General features: G+C 43.0%; 1 protein-coding gene across 10 annotated transcripts in view; it reads right to left on the minus strand.

Annotated features, from left to right (window-relative positions):
* DENND1A (DENN domain containing 1A) overlaps nt 1-19,945 on the minus strand; it is a 551,140-nt gene that overhangs the window by 243,142 nt on the left and 288,053 nt on the right. For all 10 annotated transcript variants that reach the window (XM_058445765.1, XM_058445767.1, XM_058445766.1 and 7 more), the window contains one exon: nt 6,438-6,538. In XM_058445765.1, the coding sequence (XP_058301748.1) occupies nt 6,438-6,538 (101 nt within the window). The remainder of the gene's footprint in view (nt 1-6,437; nt 6,539-19,945) is intronic.

Consider the following 19,945-nt stretch of genomic DNA (forward strand, 5'->3'; position numbering starts at 1 on the left):
TCAATGAAGACTTCATCTTCAGGCACCATGTAAAAAGCTCTTATAGCCTACACTGTTGTCCTGAAAACTCCTAGCAGCATGTACCTGAAGAAAAACTGGCAGCAGTGGTCCTCATGTGTTAATTACACTTGTGAAGTCTATTATGCATAGAAAGGGCACCTGCTGGCAGTGAAAATGACTAGAATCCGTCCTTCCTGTGCAGTGAGTAAATTGAGAGTTCATTTCTACAGGAGATAATAGTTTTCAGATTCCATTTTGTGTATCCCCTGCATAGGGACATACTTAACATTTAAATCATCTGCAGAGGAGCAAACCTCCTTCAAATTTACATGTTTCAGGCTCCTAGCACTTTACTTAAAATGCTAGTTATCCCTACTGGCTCTTACCACCAAGGATTAAACTCAATGGTGGTGAAAGTTACTGGGCATATTAGAATGAAGTTATTAGCATTGACTCAAATTTCATGACATTTGTAGTCTCTGACCAAAGCAGTGGTAGTGGCTGAAGGTGGTCAAATCAACCCTTCATTATGGAAGATGTGTTTTTTCTCTTGGAGTCTTTCATTTCATCATTCTTACACCTTACAGTTAACAAACAGACACCAATCCCCACCGGCCTGTAATCATCCTTTGGTCATATGTCAAAAAGTTCTTTCACGGAAACAAGAGACCAGGAGAAAGACTGCTATTACAGGAACAGAAACTTCCAAGATGGTGCCTCCTCTCAAAACTCACTCAGGCACCAGTAAATACAAATCTCAACTTTAATTTTCTGGAGTGGAAATTTAGGATGACAAGGACTTAGCAGGCTTCCTTGCCAAGTCTTCTCTTCTAAGTTAGACCTGCCAACATCATTGCCCTTGGTCAGGCCGTTAACAGTTTTTCAAAGTGCTAGAGTTAGAGAAGGTTGAAAAAATTATCCTGGATCAGCTTTCACAGGAAAATAAAACATCTAATGTATCTCCAAGAAAACATGAAAAGAGAAATGAATGGCAGCTGGAAAGAACAATTGGCTAGAATAAACACTCATTTGTGAAAATAAAGCTTTTAATTATAAAAACCATACTTTTTCATTGTAGAAATATTGGAAAATATGGAAAATAAAAAGCATGCAGAAATCCTCTCCCGCCTCCCCATCACGGGTCTCTGTTAAACATTTTGGTGTATTTCTTTCCAGATTTCTGCCTCTCTATATGTATACATATATACATCTGATTTTTTTGTGTATTATGTGTCCATATAATTCTCTTAATAAAAATTTGATCGTAGAGTATAATACACAATGTCTATTATCAGGGAAAGTTACTAAAGCTCTTGGGGCCTTGGTTTACTAATCATCTGTGAAATGGGGTTAATAGTATCTGCCTTGCAGGGTTGTTGGAAGAATTCAACGCCATCACAGATGTAAAGGAGATGGACCAGTGTTCAACAATGGCAGCTATCTTCGTCACTGATGTTACTGACAGAGCATTTTCCCCTCCACAGTTCCAGGAATGTAAGCTGCCTGTTTTAAACTAGCTAACAATTAAGCAACCAAAACTTTTCGAATAATAGAAAGCTGAAGTTGGGCCACACACGGTAGTTCATGCCTGTAATCCCAGTACTTTGGGAGGCTGAGGCAGGTGGATCACCCGAAGTCAGGAGTTAGAGACCAGCCTGGCCAACATGGCGAAACCCTGTCTCTACTAAAAGTACAAAAATTAGCCAGGCGTGGTGGTACGCACCTGTGATTCCAGCTACTAGGGAGGCGGAGGCAGGAGAATCGCTTGAACCCGGGAGGCTGAGGTTGCAGTGAGCCAAGATGGTGCCACTGCATTCCAGCCTGGGTGACAAAGCAAGACCTTGTCTCGTAAAATAAAATAAGATAAACGTTAAAAAAATAAAATTATACTATCACTTGGCAGAGGAACTACATTGATTCTCCCAGCCCTACCAATCCCTGCAGAAGCCCCGGATATTCCTCCCTGAAGCACAGCATGAAAACCCACTGGTGAATCTCTTCCAGGGGGAACCGTGAGACAGGGTCTCACTCTGTCACCCAGACTGGAGGGCAGTGGGTCAACTGCGGCTCACCATAGCCTCGACCTCCTGGGCTCAAGCAATCCTCCCACCTCAACCTCCTGTGTAGCTGGGACTACAGTTGTGTGCCACTATGGCTGGCTTTTTTTTTTTTTTTTTAATTTCCTGTGGAGATGGGGATCTCACAATTTGCCCAGGCTGGTCTCAAACTCCTGGGCTCAAGTGATCCTCCTGCCTTGGCCTCCCAAAGTGCTGGGATTACAGCCATAAGCTACCGCATTCAACCTGAGGCTACCTTTTAGAGCACACATCTGGCGTGTGGTATGTATGGGCGGGGGGTGTCTCTCCCTGTGGAAGACCCTGAGACACATCTATGGGGAAGGGACCTATGTCTATGAAGGTGGGCGCGTCTGTGTGGGGTCTATTCCTGTGAGCATACTGTGTGTCTTGGGGGAGAGGGGATGGCAGCAGGTTCTATGTGCTAAGGGGGCTGGATGTCACTCCAGGACTCTGACTCGGGTGATGTGTGTCTCCTTTCTACCTTCTCCTGCTTTTTCTCGCTCTCTCTCTCCCTTCCAGCTTCGTTGGGTGTGTGTTTTGTTACTTCTCCTCCCCTCTAGTTCCCCTCATCTCCTTCCTCCTCTCTGAGTGTCAGTGTCTGCCTCTGCCTAGCCCCTCAAGCTTTCATTTGAACAATAACAAACACTACTGGATAGTAAACAGGGTCCTTTTGGTCCTTTCCTTGGAGATATATGGCAGTGAGAAGAAACCAAGAGAGGTGGCTCAGAAGCTCAAGCACAGGGAGTTTAAGCAAAGGTTGAATCTGAGGATGGCACCTAAACACATGTGCAGGAAAGGAGGGAGGCAGCAGAAAGGGGTGTTTAATGATACCCGAGAGAACAGAGGTCTAGGTGGGTCCCAGAGAATCCTCAGGAGACAGCACCCAGGCCCAGGTGAAGTCAATGGCTTTGGACGGACTGCTCTTCCTCCCTCAGGAATGGTAGGAGAGGAAGAGGCAGGCAGGCAGCAAGTAACCAGCCTTGGGTGAGAAGGAGGGCAGTTGTGGGAACACAGACCCTATATCCCCCTCTTCTCTCCAGACGTGACAATGCATCCCCATCCCTGAGCCTGCGCATGGTGGGGAGAGTGAGGGCTCAGGGGTGACTGCAGAGAAGGAGGGCAAGCCAAGGTTAGGCAGCACCACTCTCTAGCAGGTCCTCTCTGCAAAGGCTCTCAGACTTTCACCAGCAGTATCTTCCAGACAAGGAGCAGATAAGAAAATGGTAGGGGTGCCCAGGGTCAGTGGCAAGGCCAGGGAAGCAACAGCCTGCAGGGAACTGGTGAAAAACCCAGGAGCAGTTCTGGCCTGTCTATGGGCCTGTGTCTTCGACACCCAATTGTTTGAGTTCCTTCTGCTGGAAACTGACTCTCATCCCTGTCTTCCCAGTACTTAGTGCAGTGCCTGAGACATGGCCAGCATCGGGAAACATCTGCTCTACTGAAAAAGCTCACGACACCAGGCACGGTGGCTCACGCCTGTAATCACAGCACTTCGGGAGGCCAAGCTGGGCAGATCACGAGGTCAGGAGATTGAGACCATCCTGGCTAACACGGGAAACTCCGTCTCTACTAAAATTACAAAAAATTAGTCGGGCGTGATGGTGCGTACCTGTAATCCCAGCTACTCAGGAGGGATCGCTTGAACCTGGGAGGCAGAGGTTGCAGTGAGCCGAGATTGTGCCACTGCACTCCAGGCTGGGCGACAGAGCGACACTCTGTCTCAAAAAAAAAAAAAAAAAAGAGAGAGAGAGAGAGAATGAGAGAGAGAGCTCACAAAGACTTGGAGCAAGGAGGCCAGCAGGAAACCAGAGGGGGCTGAGTGAGCTTCAGACGGTTAATGACACAGGTGTCACCCTGCTGGGTGGCTGATAGTGCTTTTCAGTCTATAAAGTGCATTAGCACATACGTTATTTTATTTCATCCTAGAAACAGTTTAAAGAACAGGTTGCAGTGTTTTCAGCCCTCAACAGAGAAGAGATTCAGAGAGGCAAAGGCACTTGCTCTAAGCTACACAGCCAGGCAGTAATGGAGGAGAGACAGGGACTCAGGCATCCTCCTCTTAGCCCCGTCCTATCCTTGTGTGTGCTACTTCATGGCCTCTCTGAGGCGGAGTAAAGTAATCTCACTATAGATGACAAAACAGTGCAAATGTGAGCTCAGTGGGGATAAGGGGAGGCCAGTAGTGTGGATTCTGAAGCCACTGAAGACGGCAGGGAATAAGATGCGAAGGAGATGTGGACATCTCAACAAATAGGTGATGAAGATCCCAGAGACAAGCAGACGACAGTGACATGGGAGGGTGGAAGCTTCCTAGGGGCTGTGCTAGAAGCCAGATGACAGGGCAGAGCTCACACCAGACCATGGCAGCGGGGACAGGAGTCTAACAATCTTCCCTTTGAAGTCTGGGAGCACAAGGAGTAGCCTCACTAGGGCAGAGTCCAGCATTCCCTAGAGTCTCCAATGGAAGGAGAGAGGCTGCAGACCTGGGTACGGGGGAGGGGTCTGGGATGGGCCCAGGGGTTTGAAAACACTCCCTGAGGAACAGAGCAAACGCAAACATTTAATGTCACATGGTGAATCTGTTATAAGGGGTTTACATCCTTATCCTTTCCTGTCTGCAAACGTTACTTTATCTCCTACTCACTCAAGAAGGGATGAACACAAAAATCTAGACCGGCAGTACCTAGATGTCACCATTAACTGAAAATAGTTTCCAAAATAAACCAAAGTATGAAGAGACATAGTGAAAAAATGTGGGATTCAGCCATTGATGAATCAAGAAGAAATTCAAAATTAGCCAGGATTCTATACTCCACATGGTAGAAAACATATTGCCCCTTAATCTCATAAGAGGTGGGAGAAAGGCACGAATAAGATGACTCACCTTGATAAGAAAGACATATAATAAAGAGAGAATCAGGCCTATTCACTTACTGCTATACATGAGAGAGAGCCACTGATTTTCACATGATGGCCCTTAGTTACGTCCTTGTTATCTCCATGGCTTCTTGGGAAGAGGGTGAGCCCAGCACGTTCCAATTAGGAGTGACTGTGGAATGCCTTCAAGTTCCTTGGACAATCTGGCTACTTGGGTGGACCTTTCCAGTGAGATGATTGCAAAATGGGATGGAGATCCCAGCAAAAGTATGACTGACCTGGACTCAATCTCTCCAAACCAGTGGTCAGTGTCCCATGTCATCTGTCCTTAAGCAACAGGGCTATGACCCTCAAATGGCTTCCCTTCTCCTGAAGCTCTCAATATCCGGCATGCAGTTAGTGCCTCTCCCTCTCTGTGTACCATGCTCCCTTATGGACTTCTGTTGACTTGAACTGTTTGGAGACAATGTCTTTAACTGCATTACACTAGAGAAAGAAATTATTCATGAGGAAAAGGGATCCAAATCGGTCACAAAGACAGTCTGTTTTGGTAATCTATCGAAGACAGATAGTGAGGACGATGATGTGTCTGCGGAAACATTTTCTGAGCTACCACGAGCCAGCTTTTCTACATGGGGTCCTTTCATATGTTATCTTGTTTCATCTTTGTATGATTATGTATTGAACAACTTCCTTTTACAGATGAGTAAACAAAGTCTTAAAGCCAAGTGACTTGCCCAAGATGGTAGGGCTGTCGCCAAAACCTTTGTTTCTTCCTTCTACTAAAGTCTGTTTCACTGAACAGTGAAATTCTCCTCAAAGAACTTCAGATGGTTTAGTGCTGCCTGGCTTGTGCTCCCAAACCACAGTGAGCACAAGTCTTAAGGAATGTGCCGGGGCATGGCTGAAACTTGAAGACCTTGGAGATCTCAATTGTTTTTGTCCCCGGTTTACAATTTGTCTTAAGAAAAAACAAACAAACACACAACCTCTTGGTGCATTGCTTCCCCCAAACTGAGAAATGTGAAAAGTTACTGGCTCTCTTGTACTCTTCAGAGTGTCATGACATATAAGAAAACTGGAAACAAAAGGGCCATGCAATCAGGTGGTCTTAAATCCATGCCACTTTGAAGTTAGTATTTTTATTATTATTATTATTATTATTTTTTGAGACAGAGTCTCACTCTGTTGCCCTGGATGGAGTGCAGTGGCACAATTATAGCTCACTATAGCCTCAACCTCTCTGGCTCAAATGATCCTACCAACTCAGCCTCCTGAGTAGCTGGGACTACAGGTATCTGCCACCATGCCTGGCTTTTTTTTGTGTGTGTGTGTGCAGATGAAGTCTCACTATTTTGTCCAGGCTGGATGAAGTTAGTATTTTTAATGTAGAGTCACCAACTGCATTAACAAGTGACACACCTAACATGCCCGGTCAGATCAGGGCAAAGGAGAAGCAGAGGACAGGGCCAGCCACCTTACCAGCAGTAGTCCAGCAGATGCGGCGGCAGCACGGGGATGTACACGTGCTGCCAGTACATGGGGTAGAGCATCGCCGCAGACCCGTGGATGCAGGCAGTCAGCTGGAACAGAGCAAAGCAGAGATCGATGAACAAATCCAAGGAAGGAGACACCGCCATTTGATTTCAGCAATACAATTCTATAATTCTTTAACATGTTTACATGATAAGCTGAAAAAACTGGAGAAATCATTCTAAGTTAACTCAATCACCCTAATTCAAATTTAGTAAGAGCTTTCTTTTCAAAAAATCTTTTTTTTCTGATGATAAACCTAATATACGAAATAGAAAATTTTAAAAATGGTGAAAGGGATTAAAATAAATGCCACCACCATCGGAAGATTTAACACTGTAGGTTATTACACACACAAGCACATATATTCCCTTTTTAAATACAATTAGGATGACTATAAATACAGTATTCTTTTGTGTTTCTAAAAAGTGAACATTATTTGATGCCATTTTCCTTTAAATATTCTTAGAAAAAGATATCTCTTAATGATGCTTTAAAGGCACAAATCTGGAATATTCTTTAAATATTCTTAGAAAAAATATGATACTTGATGAATTTCCCATGCTATTAATATATTTAACTACTCTACTACCATTAAGTAATATCATCATACAGGTCAATAATTTGTATCTATAGTTCCTAAATGTAGAATTCAGAGACAAAGGTTATAAACATTTGAAGGCACTTAATAAATACATATCTCATAAATATGTTAGTATAATGAATAGATGAAGGATGGAGGCTCTTTACACCCCCCACCCCCAGCCATACACCACGATTCTGGCCTCCCTGCCCCTCACCAGCACTACTCCTTGTAGTCAAGTTAGTAGCTTTAAAATTGTACCTATTTTACTTTTATTTTTATTCTGATCAGGACTAAGGTTGAACATTTTGTTATATGTTTCTTCACTATATTTATATAATAGACAAATGGTCTATTCATATTCTTAGCCCACTTTAAAAATGAGTATTAGTAATTTTTACTGGTTTATAAGCAATCACTGATGAAATGCAAAGAATATCCGGCCTTTGTAATGTTTTGAAAATAATTTATCCTTAATTTTCTTTGAATTTCTGGGCAAAGAGAAGGTCTAAATAATTACATAGACAAATATTTTCTTCCATGATGGTTTCTACCGCTTTTATCCCAAGAAAGTCCTCCAAATTTTCCCCTAGCATTCAACTCTTCAGTCCATCTGGAATTACTTTAGGTTTAAGGACTGAGGTGAGAATTTATTTTTTCCACATAGGTAATCAATTGCTCTGGCATTGTTTACTGACTAATCCTTCCTCTCCACAGTCTTTTCACTTGCCCCTATTTTGTATTCCTTTTTTTTCTTAAGAGCTAGAGACATCATACAATCAGTATTTAATGCAATTAATTTAGGAAACAAAGATAATACAAAGGGATACAATTGCTACAAAATTCAATATAGTGAAAAGAAAGGAAAAAAAAACAACCTTTGGAGATATAGCTACGAAGTGACAAAAGCCAACAACACATGTTTCTTTCTGTCTTTTTTTCTTTAATGTTTCTTTGGTTTCAGGGAAGCCTGTTCCCATGAGGACTTTGCTTCTTTCGGAAGCTGTTAACTGGCCTTTGCTGACAGGACATTTACGTGGCGAAAGAGTGAAGTGCCAAGGCCCAGTTAAAAGAATCCCAGAGGTTAGTGTAACATGAACAGCTTTAAATTGGATATTCTGCTGATGTTTCACAGTTGTGAGAGCTGTGTGTTAAAGCCAGGGCTGCTACTCCCCACCCCCACCTGCCCTGACTCTTTCTTCCAGATCCTGTTCTTGAAGCCAGGTCCATGCCATGAACTGGATCTGATTCAGCAGGCACCCAAGAACAGTTCCCAGTAACCCCGTCAAGACTTGCAGGTTTAACCCATCCCTTCACCTTCTATTTCCGTAGGTACCCATATAAAGGAGGCTGATATATATCTTACATATCAAAACATTAGTTATTTATATTTATATATATATATTAAAAAAACTAATGTGTGTGTGTGTGTATATATATACATATATATGTATATATATATACGTATATATATATGTGTATATATATATATATGTGTATATATATATATAAACTAATCCCTTCAGGGCTTCTTAGAGATGAAAACTCCCTGCTGGTGTAGAGTGAGTGGAGAATGAACCAACTCTGACCTGATGCCACCCTGAAGTCAGGCTGGAGGGTTCCACTGGCCCTGGGTCTCAGCTCTTTCTGCTCATCTTTAACTAGCTGCCAGAGCGCTCCTCCTCAAGTGCAGGTTCCGGCCCATCACTTCCTACTCAGAAGTCTTTGGGGACAAGCCTGGCCCCGGATGGCTCCACCAGCCCACAGTCTAGCTTTACAGTAGCCATCTGTAGCCACACTCTGTACCGTCTTCTCCAAGTCTGTCCTTGGAATACATCACTTAGATAGAGTCATGTACTCCTTTTCCTCCCATCCCTTTCCACCCATCCCCTAAACTGGCCTGGATTTGTGCCTCTTGCAAACTCCTCCCTCAGGTCTCTGTGTAAGTACTTCCTCTTCAAAGTCTTCCCTGGTTCCCTGTGCATAGGCACCTATTATTATTGTAATATTATTATTATTATTATTGAGACAGGGTCTCACTCTGTCATCCAGGCTGGAGTGCAGAGGTGCGATCTTGGCTCACTACAACCTCCGCCTCCCAGGTTCAAGCAATTCTCCTGCCTCAGCCTTCTGAGTAGCTGGGACTACAGGTGTGTGCCTGGCTAATTTTTGTATATTTGTAGAGACGGGGTTTCACCATGTTGGCCAGGCTGGTCTCGAACTTCTGACCTCAAGTGACCCACCCACCTCGGCTTCCCAAAGTCTTGGAATTACAGGCGTGAGCCACCGCGCCCAGCCCATAGGCACCCATTGTTAACTGGACTGTAACTGGCTGCATGTTTGTCTCCTGACTGTAAAGTACAGGAAGATCCTGTCCCCACCTCCACGTTCTCAGTGGCCCAGAACACACAACACACACATGTGCACTAGTTAATGGGATGTGTCCTGAGTAAATAAAATATGATTTTCACTTAGAATATACTCACAGTACAAAGACAGTTTAGTAACTTGACTTTTAACAGTAGTGTATCAACATTCCCATGAGTCTCACAGAATAAGGTACATGACTCAAAGTCTAAAACAGATTGGGCGTGGTAGCTCATGCCTGTGATCCCAGCTCTTTGGGAGGCTGAGGTGGGCGGATCACTTGAGATCAGGAGTTCAAGACCAGCCTGGCCAACATGGCAAAACCCCATCTCTACTAAAAATACAGAAAAACAGCCAGGCATGGTGGCACATGCCTATAGTCCCAGCTACTCGGGAGGCTGAGGCAGGAGAATTGCTTGAACCTAGGAGGCAGAGGTTGCAGTGGGCTGAGATCACACCACTACACTCCAGCCTGGGCAACAGAGCGAGACTCTGTCCCCCCGAAAAAGAAAGAAAGAAAAAAATATCTAAAACAAAAACAGCAAGCTTAGACACACAAGCATGGCACTTCTGGAAAACCAAGTCATTCATTCATCCATTCGCCCATTCATTCAATCATATGCCCACTCTCTAACTCCACAACATATAAATAAATAAATAAAAGCACTTCAAAATCTACAAGGTCCCATACAAATGAAGGTAACATCATCACATGAATTAACTTGTGATTCCCTTTGAAAAAGTCATTTAATAGAATGAACCTGGTTAAGACAGAACTTATGTGACTCTTTTTAGGTTAAACTGGTTTGGGTCAAAAGCCTATTTAAAATGATAAAGTAGCAGGGATCTCATCTTCAGATAATGTTCTTTTCGTGTCTTTTTAACCTCAAAAGCAAACCTACCAACCTCAATGCCAAGATTTTAAAATTACTTATCCTCATAAAAAGAAAATCAAGCTTTTAAGGTGTTTGTTCATTTCATTAGTGGGTTTTCTAAGGGCCAAATCTCTGCAATCGGGGTAAAATGCATTACTCATTTGATTAAGAAAACAAACAAACAAAATGGGGAATTATTTGGCTCTTTTCCAAAATACTAAATGACATAAACTATGTGCATCATTCCTTAAGAACAGTCAGTTGATTACAAGAAAAGTTTTACTATATATCTATACTCAATCAGAAATAATACACTCTGTTCTGTAAAGTATCACTTGCCACTTATTTTTAAAATAACTCTAAACCCTGTTTCTAAAAATAAAAGTCCTAAAGGCCTATGTTCATTCCTTACAGAATACAAACGTTAAAAGTAATGAAAGTATGTAATTTGGAGTGTAGTCAACAAAGGGATATTGTGAATATATAATTGAAGTGCAAGTTGAAGAAAATGATTCTATCAAAATCTCACTCAGTGGGAGAATGGAAAGATAGTATGTGTAAAATTTGCCCAAAGTCATTAGTCACAATGAATATTCATCAGAAGCCAATTATCAATCTCATTTAATGACACCCCAAAAGATTTTGCCCTGAAGCAGCTGAATAGTCTAAGACTCCAGACAAAACTAGACAAATTGTACAGCCAACAGCCAGTCTGGCCAGGACACAGACTGTACAGTAAACCACTGGTGGATTTTTGGATGCACTTTAGCAAATTCTGTCCTCAATTAAAGGTGCACAAGGTCATTTATATCTCAGAGCTTTCTCTATGGCTCCATTAGTTTTCTTTGAGGCAAAGGGAGATGAGGAGAAGGCAGTGGGGGTAGGACATGAATGGAGAGTTATCAATGACGGAGTTGGAAAAATCACAAGGACACTTTTTTTTTCAGTCATTTCTCAGAGATAAAGCCCAGATTGTCACAATCTTAGATTCCAATGCCTCCGCTGAATCCTAATAGCAGCCCTGCAACTTGACATGAAATAAAAATAAGAATGCCCCCTCAAAAGACAAAACCACAATATGTATAGGTACCATGTTGGGGTTTAGACCCTTGCAAAGTATTGTTTTAAAGGAAAGTGTGTGTGTGTGTGTGTGTGTGTGTGTGTGTGTGTGTGTGTGTGTGGTGTGTGTGTGTGTGTGTGTGTGTGTGTGTGTGTGTGTGTGTGTGTGTTGATACACATATACACTCATCACCACATTTCACAGATAAGGAAACAGTTTCAGAGGTGAAATAACTTGCCCAAGGCCACATCGACAGTAAGTGACAGAACTGGGACTCACATCCAGGTCTGTCAGAATATAACGGCCACTGTGTTTCCACAATGCATAATAAACTCAAAAAGCATTTGAGTGTATACCCTGTGCCATCCACAGTGTGGAGGACTCTGAAATAGATGAGGTATTGTCCCTGCTGACATTGTTAAATGACACAGATATGCATTTGCCTTGCTGCTAGATGTCCAAATGTCTCGGACAAAATACCAATGACAGAAAATAATCATTTTTAAAACAAACACAGATCCGATCATTTCCTGGGGATTAGTTACATTTAACTAAGGTGTTGTAGTGTCTTTAACCCACAGGAAATTCTAGACAATGAAGTAATTATTATTAGTCAAAGAGAAAGGTTTACATTCCATTTTCAGTACATATATCTGACAGGCTGGCTTGAAAGTGTTGGAAAGTCTTGCTTTTTGTCATGTTCCCTTTCACATACTTGCTCCGAGTCTTCTGCTAACTTTTTGACCTGGGCAAGCCACTTCCTTTCCTAGGTCTCAATTTGTCCTGTATGTAAAACAAGAGACTAGGCTACAAGATTTCTGTGTTCCTTTCCAGCTTTGACAACTCACAATTCTAGAGGAATTGCTATCCTTTGAAGTGAATAAGGCTCCTCCTCTGCCCCAGTTTACCTTCTTCAGCAGTACTAAGCCGAAGCAAATCAGGGTCTGTCTTTAAGCTGGTCTTGCTTTCTTATCTCTGCAGCTCCAGGGCCCAGCTGGAATTCATGAGCTATGTAGGAACCACCACCTTTAGGTCACCTCATCTCCATCAGCTGACCAGGGTACAGCCGTCTTCCTTACTTGGCCCCTGATCCTCTGCAGAACTCAGATGTAGATGACCGCAGGTGACCAGGAACACGATGGCTATGGATTTGAGCTGTTCAAGGACCAAGACTACATCAGATTCCTCTTTTTTTTTTTTTTTGAGATGGAGTTTCGCTCTGTCACCCAGACTGGAGTGCAGTGGTGCGACCTCGGCTCACTGCAACCTCTGCCTCCCATGTTCAAGTGATTCTCCTGCCTCAGCCTCCTGAGTAGCTGGGATTACAGGCACCTGCTACCACGCCCAATTAATGTTTGTATTTTTAGCAAAGACGGGGTTTCGCCAAATTGGCCAGGCTGGTCTCCAAATCCTGACCTCAGGTGATCTGCCCTCCTCGGCCTCCAAATATTCCTCTTCTTACCTCCTACTATGTTCGACACAGAGTCGATGCTAAGTAAATGTTTGGGGAATGGAGAATGCCTCCAGATTCACACCATGAGGAAGAATAGGCAAGATTACTAGACTTTTTTTTTTTTTTTTTTTTGAGACAGAGTTTCACTCTTGTTGTCCAGGCTGGAGTGCAATGGCGCAATCTCAGCTCACCACAACCTCCACCTGCCAGGTTCAACTGATTCTCCTGCCTCAGCCTCCCGAGTAGCTGGGATTACAGGCATGCGCCACCATGTCCAGCTAATTTTGTATTTTTAATAGAGATGGGTTTTCTCCACGTTGGTCAAGCTGGTCTCGAACTCCTGACCTCACGTGATCCGCCCACCTCCCAAAGTGCCTGGATTATAGGCGTGAGCCACCGCGCCTGGCCCTAGACATTTAATAAATTGCAATTGCCTAATAGATCACAACTAGAGGCTGTATAGTTTTGAAAAAGTATTAAGATTCCAAGCTCTAAAAGCTGGCAGAGGAAGACAATTGGATGGTCACAGTCATTCTTTCCATCCTAGAATTCAGAATGTTAAATAATCAAACCAACACCTGCTTCACAGGGTTAGAGGCATTTGGATTTCCCCTCTGAACCTAAACACAAAGAAATGAATAAAATGATAAATACAGAAAGGATACCAGATTACTGACTTTAAAGGGAGGTCATCCTTAAGTTTGTTCATTTTGACCAGGGATCATCTTATTTAGAGCAGTTGTAGAAAATGCTATGTGTCTTGGGAAGTTGTTCCCTTTCTCAGTTTGAGAACTGGATTCTTTCATTATAAACCATCTTCGTAGTATCATGGTGCCATGATTCAAACACTGCTGGGGTTTTTGTTGTTTTGATTATGATTTATTCTTAAATGACAAATCCTCTCTAAAATCATCAAAACGTTTTAAGCAAAATCTGCAGGGACTCTGTGAAGTTAACCTATTTCAACCCTTCCATGGGTATGAGAAAAACTTTTAATTATAAAGGGTTCAGGTATGTTCAAATTGTAGTTACTGTATTTAGTGGGGGAGGAATAGGCTTTCAAGAAACTATCAAAGATACTCTAGCAGAAAGGCAACTTAGAACATCTCAGAAATCAAAGAACCTTCAGCTAGTGTAGACAGATGCCGGACATGTGAGTAGAAGGAAAGAGCAAACAGTGTCCTGCTTTTCTTAGCAGCTGAAATGCAGGGCTGCTTTTCAGGGGGTAATGGCAACAATTGCTCTTCCAGTAGTTTCATTTTCAGTTTGGTGGAACTCATCTTACTTTTTCCTTCTCCATTATCTTTTGGGAAAGGGAAGGAACACACACACACACACACACACACACACACACACACACACACACACACACACCCCCCCCCCCCACACACACACACCCCCCCAAAAAAAACCCACCTAACAAGGAGTGAAGGAAAGCGTCTTCCCCCAACAGCAATATCACCAAGTCAGGAGGAAGCTTACACAGGCAATCAACCGCCTGCTTAATCACTTCTCTCCATTTTTTTTTAAAGCTATCTACTAGAGTAATTAGAGTAAGTTATTAACCGGGGCAACAAGCTTTCGTGCCAAGATTTGACACTTTAAAACATCAAAGCAACTAAAACTGCCAGAGAAAAGCTTTAGCTACCAAAGCAGAAGCAGAAAACGATGGTGTGGTAAACTACACCGTAAACAAGCCCACAGCACCATGAGTGAGGAAAGAGCTTTCTTTCATCTTTAAGATGAAAAAGAAAAGGGCAGGGTTACATGGGGGACTGATAACAATTTATTCAATACAGGGACAGCCAATGTGCCGCCACTCCTCCACACCATATCTGTGACAGACATTACTAACCGATCACAGAGTCGGAATGTGGCCCAGAATCCTTCCTCACATGTACCTTTTTGTTGTTGTTATACAGAATCTCGTTCTGCCGCCCAGGCTGGCGTTGCAGTGGTGCAATCTCGGCTCACTGCAACCTCTGCCTCCTGGGTTCAAGTGATTCTCCTGCCTCAGCCTCCCAAGTAGCTGGGTGAATGCCACCATGCCCAGCTAATTTTTGTGTTTTTAGTAGAGACAGAGTTTCACCATGTTGGCCAGGCTGGTCTCAATCTCCTGACCTCAAGTGATCCGCCCACCTCAGCCTCCCACAGTGCTGAGACTACAGGTGTGAGCTACCATGCCTAGCCTCACATGCACCTTTGATCAATGGATCAAAGTGGGCACTCAAGAAGAAATCGATTTGCCACCTCAAATCTAGTCTAAGTGGATTTCTATTTCTTTGACAATATAAATCATAATTTATGTTTAGCTAATGGATCTATACTATTGCTTTAATAAAGAATCATACTTTTAAAAAGAAAGCATAACTGAACATGGAATCGTGAGTACCTATCTGTCAGGTATCCACACATGAAGAAACTAAGGAACCTTCAGGTGGTGAGTTACTAAATTTGCATGAGTAGTCAAAAAAAAAGAAAAAGAAAAAGGACTGTTCCATGTAGTTTTCTTTGGCAAATTTAACCTTAGAAAGTGACTGTAGGCCGCAGGCGGTAGCTCATGCCTGTAATCCCAGCACTTTGGGAGGCCAAGGCAGGTGGATCACTTGAGGTCAGGACTTTGAGACCAGCCTGGCCAACAGAGTGAAACCTTTTCTCTACCAAAAAATACAAAAATTAGCTGGGTGTGGTGACGGGTGCCTGTAGTCCCAGCTACTTGGGAGGCTAAGGCACGAGTATCACTTGAACCCGAGAGGCAGATGTTGCAGTGAGCAAAGATCACCCCACTATACTCCAGCCTGGGCAACAGAACGAGACTCCGTCCCCCCACACCCCCCAAAAAAAAACCTCAAAAGAAAGATTCAAGCTATAAAACAGCCACGCTCACGCCTATAATCCCCAGCACTTTGGGAGGACGAGGCGGGCGGATCACCTGAGGTTGGGAGTTCGAGACTAGCCTGACCAACATGGAAAAACCCCGTCTCTACTAAAAATACAAAATTAGCCAGGCGTGGTGGCACATGCCTGTAATCCCAGCTACTTGGGAGGCAGAGGCAGAACAATCACTTGAACCCGGGAGGTAGAGGTTGCGGTGAGCCAAGATCACGCCACTGCACTCCAGCCTGGGCAACAAGAACAAAACTCCATCTCAAAACAAAAACAAAAACAAAAAACAGCCACCACCATGACCACCGAATTCACATCACTATCTGCCAATCACTGGGAACAGTGCTTCACATATATTTAACTCATTTAATTTTCACAACAGCCCTATAAGGTAGGTAGCATTATTGTCCCCATTTTATAGATGAGGAAACTAAGGCTCCTGGGTGTTGAGGAACTTGTATTAAGGTCACAGCTATTGGCAGAACTAGGATATGAACCTAGGGAAGTTGAGCTCTGGATTCTGTGCTCTTAGCTCCCATGAAACTGCTTCTGTGCTGTGATCTATATTAATCCAACAATTACTGAGTATCCACTATGTGCACACGCCATGCCCTCAAGCAATTTAAAATAGAGAGAGAAAGATCAAAATGCAAACAATCAACTTCCACACAAAAGCATTATGAAAGAGGTGCTATAATAGAGGTTCAAGTGTGTTGGCATATAAAGAAAGAATCATTAAATCTGCCTGGGGCAAGAATCAGGCCTGCTTCACATCCTGCAAGGATGAGATTCAGCCTCAGGTAACATTTACAGAGTGAATAGTGCGCCCAGTGCTGGGCTCTGTGCTTTCATATCTGGATGGTCACTGGATCTTTTTAACCATCTTGAGGTAGGTGTGAATACTATCCCCATTTTCACAGAAGAGGACAGAGGGACTCAGAGAGGTCAAGTAACTTGCCCAAGGCCATATGGCTAGAAGGTGGCACATGGTGGATTAAGTACAAGGCGGAGGCAGAAGTGGAACAAAGCCATCCTGACTTGCAGTCTGATACTCTCTCCTCCACTCCTGCTGTCTTTTTTCTTGGGAAAAGATACCTCCAGCAGGGCTGTCTGACACATCTAGCTGGTAGACTCTGAAGCTATCAAGGTAGCAGAAAAGAACAAATGTGAATGTGCTTCGTGTCTGAACTCACCCATGATTTCATGGTCTAAGCTCATATCACACTACCTTGGTTCACCAAAGTGACCACACTTTCAGTCTGCAGAAACAACACAGGAAACTATGAGTCCTTGCTCCCAGTGTCACAATCACCTAGTAGGCGCTCAAAATTTCTTTTATGACAGCCATGTCTGCCAAAGTGGGTGCCATTTAGGGCTTTTTAAGTAGATTAAGATGCCAATGACTTAAATATTATCCTTTAAAATGCTCATTCATAAGAGTCATATAAGAAGCTATCAGTCCTGCAATCTAAGGAAGACACAATCTATTTCACGACTTGATTGCATTACTAATAAAATTTTCTGCCATGGAAGAAATCGGATGAATTCAATGAAATGGCAAAAAAAAAAAAAAGAAACATCACCTGTTTACACACATGCACCCCAAATTACACCAGTGGACTGCACTGGTATTCCGTAAAATTACTGAGAGCCTGAACAGATTATACTCAGCTATGGCCCTTTTCTAGACTAGTCAAGGCCCCAATCAAAGCTCTCCCAAAGAGAATATGGAAACAAAGAGCTTTTTAAGTGCCAGTCGGTATGCATAAACATCTTCTAAATGAACTTGATCAGTCTCTATTATGTCGTCTCAACATGAAAATGAGTCTAACGATGCAAAATAACAGCCACCAAAGAATATTGTTTTTGTCTTAGAGAACTGTCTATTCACTGGTTCCAAATCAGGCTGTGTATCAATCATCCGGGGAATCTCAAAAAATACACATTCCCTGGTTCCATACTAGACTTCGTGAACCAGAATGTCTGGAGATGGTGCCCAAGAACCTGCATTTTAACAAGTTTTCTGGGTGGTTCTAACATAATGCTAATCCATGGATCAGAACTGGGGAATCACTGACAATCTGAATCCTGTGCCTCATCCAAAGTGCTTGATGTTTGTTGAAGCAATGGGAGAAGAGGCAGGAGAGGAAGGTAAGAGCTAGCAGAGAGACCATGGCTGGTTGAAGTCACATCAAAGTGTCACAAATTAACCTGTTGATACTCTATATTACAGAGTCTCTATGGTATCTCAAGGTTCTTCATTCCAATTAGAGTTTAACACGAATAAGAGAAAACCAATTCACACATAATTAAATGAAGAATATAGTTCAACAAGCAATTAATTATCTATATATTTTAAAGCCAGAGAATGCCCCTATAAGTAAAACCCACCAATCTTCTCTCCTACTTTCTGTCCATGGAAGTTCCTTTATTTTTTAGTGGTTTTAAATGTTCTCTGGACCACAATAAAATTGTATATAACGGAGATTAGAGAGGCTGTGTTGCTTGGAAGTTTGGCTGCAAAGCCTCTATTCCATGCCACTTCATTATAATTTCTTAAGGATTTCCCTCTTCACCAAAAGGATTAGTTTTCTTCTCACTTCTTTGAATACTCTTCTCAGGTTGTTAGTGTGAACTAGGTTACTCTCTCTCCTTTTTAACATATAAAAGATAAACAAACACAATGTTCGATTTATTTTATTTTTTAAATAGAACACTAAATTTAGTCTTAGAATTCTCTGTTTGGTAAGTTTCCAGTTACAAGGTCTTGGCTTCCCTTGAGCACAGTTTGAAACAAAATAATGCAGTTTGTTCCTACGGCTGGAACATGCAGAGTGGAGTGTGCAGGCAAAGAGGCCTTGGCTCTGCTCCAGGATTTCAAACCTCCTTCAACTGCCACTCTCATCCCTGCTTCAAGGGCGGCAGATAAGCAAACAGGATTAGTGTTTTCTAGTCCAGAAGAGCTAGGAAAGCTTTGCACACATCATTCAGGTGCTCAGCTCATCACACAGGCTGGCGTCAACATGACAAGGTGGCGTTCATCAGGAAAGTAGCAAAAATGAAGCCAAATGTGAAAAGCTGCCCAGTCCACAAACTGGCCCTTTCTTAGGGCTCAAGACCAGATGGTACTCAGGCAATGGAGGCTGTCGGTGGGAGTGGTGGAACAGAACTCGGGCAAGGCTGGAAAAGTCTCCATGTTCCACCCGAATACTGAAACATCTCCTAAGGGCCAGACTGTGTGCTGGTGGGGAGATGTATCACCCACCACTCCTCAGGCCACAGGGTACCCAGTCCTGCCTAGCTCCCACATGCCCCGGAGACTAATTTTTGTTGATGCAGTTAGGAAGAAACTGACAGGGAGAGGGTGCCAGTTTTTTTTTTCTTCCTTAAATGAGGTACCATCAGAAAAGTAATAATGGTTTTTGGTTATGGGTGTAGAGGCTAATTAGGTCGTGGTCTTGCCACCATACAATATTTCCTTCTGAAAAGCATCCACTGGATAAAACAAATAGATGTTTCTCAGTAAAGTAAATATGCCTTTGTCACTATTTAACTGGATATTCTTAGTTGTCCAAATTTCTTTCAGTATCCCTAAATTATAAAGGGGGTGATTAGGACCAAGATACACTGCTGGAAGGAACTGCAACATATGAACCCTGGAAGGGTCTTTATTCTTTATTGTATAGGACAAAGATACATAGCTGCAATATATGAACACTGAAACCACAGTGAGAAGATATGCCCCAGGGCTCCACCATAGAGAAGATATGCCCCAGGGCTCCACCAAGGCCGCGCTCATGGTAGGAGTAGGGTGCAGGAGCTGCTGGGAGACAGCCAAGTCTAACAAGGCATGGGCAGACGGAATGGAATCTGAAGTGTTTAAGGAAATGGAGCTGTGGCTAACAGACTGGGAGTGTCAATGGGAATTCACAGATCTGCCTCCTGGCTGGTGCCTAGAATAGTGTCAGGTGCACAGACAGGGCTTGCCAAATCTGAAGTGAAAAGCTTAGGTGTGCGTTCAAAGGTGATGACCAGGCAGAGGTTCTTTATATTAATTTAGATCCATGGCCAACAGAGTCATGCTAAGAATATTTCTCTGAGTACAAGTGTCACAGGGAATTCATGACAATGGAGAGTTACCAAGAAGGTAGTATGAGGTAGCAAGGATGCTGGCCTGGTTTTAATTCCATCTCTGCTGCTCATCTTAGACAAGGCACATCAACTTTTGGGGGT

Source organism: Hylobates moloch, unplaced genomic scaffold, assembly GCF_009828535.3.
Source record: "Hylobates moloch isolate HMO894 unplaced genomic scaffold, HMol_V3 SCAFFOLD_10, whole genome shotgun sequence".
NCBI lineage: Eukaryota > Metazoa > Chordata > Mammalia > Primates > Hylobatidae > Hylobates > Hylobates moloch.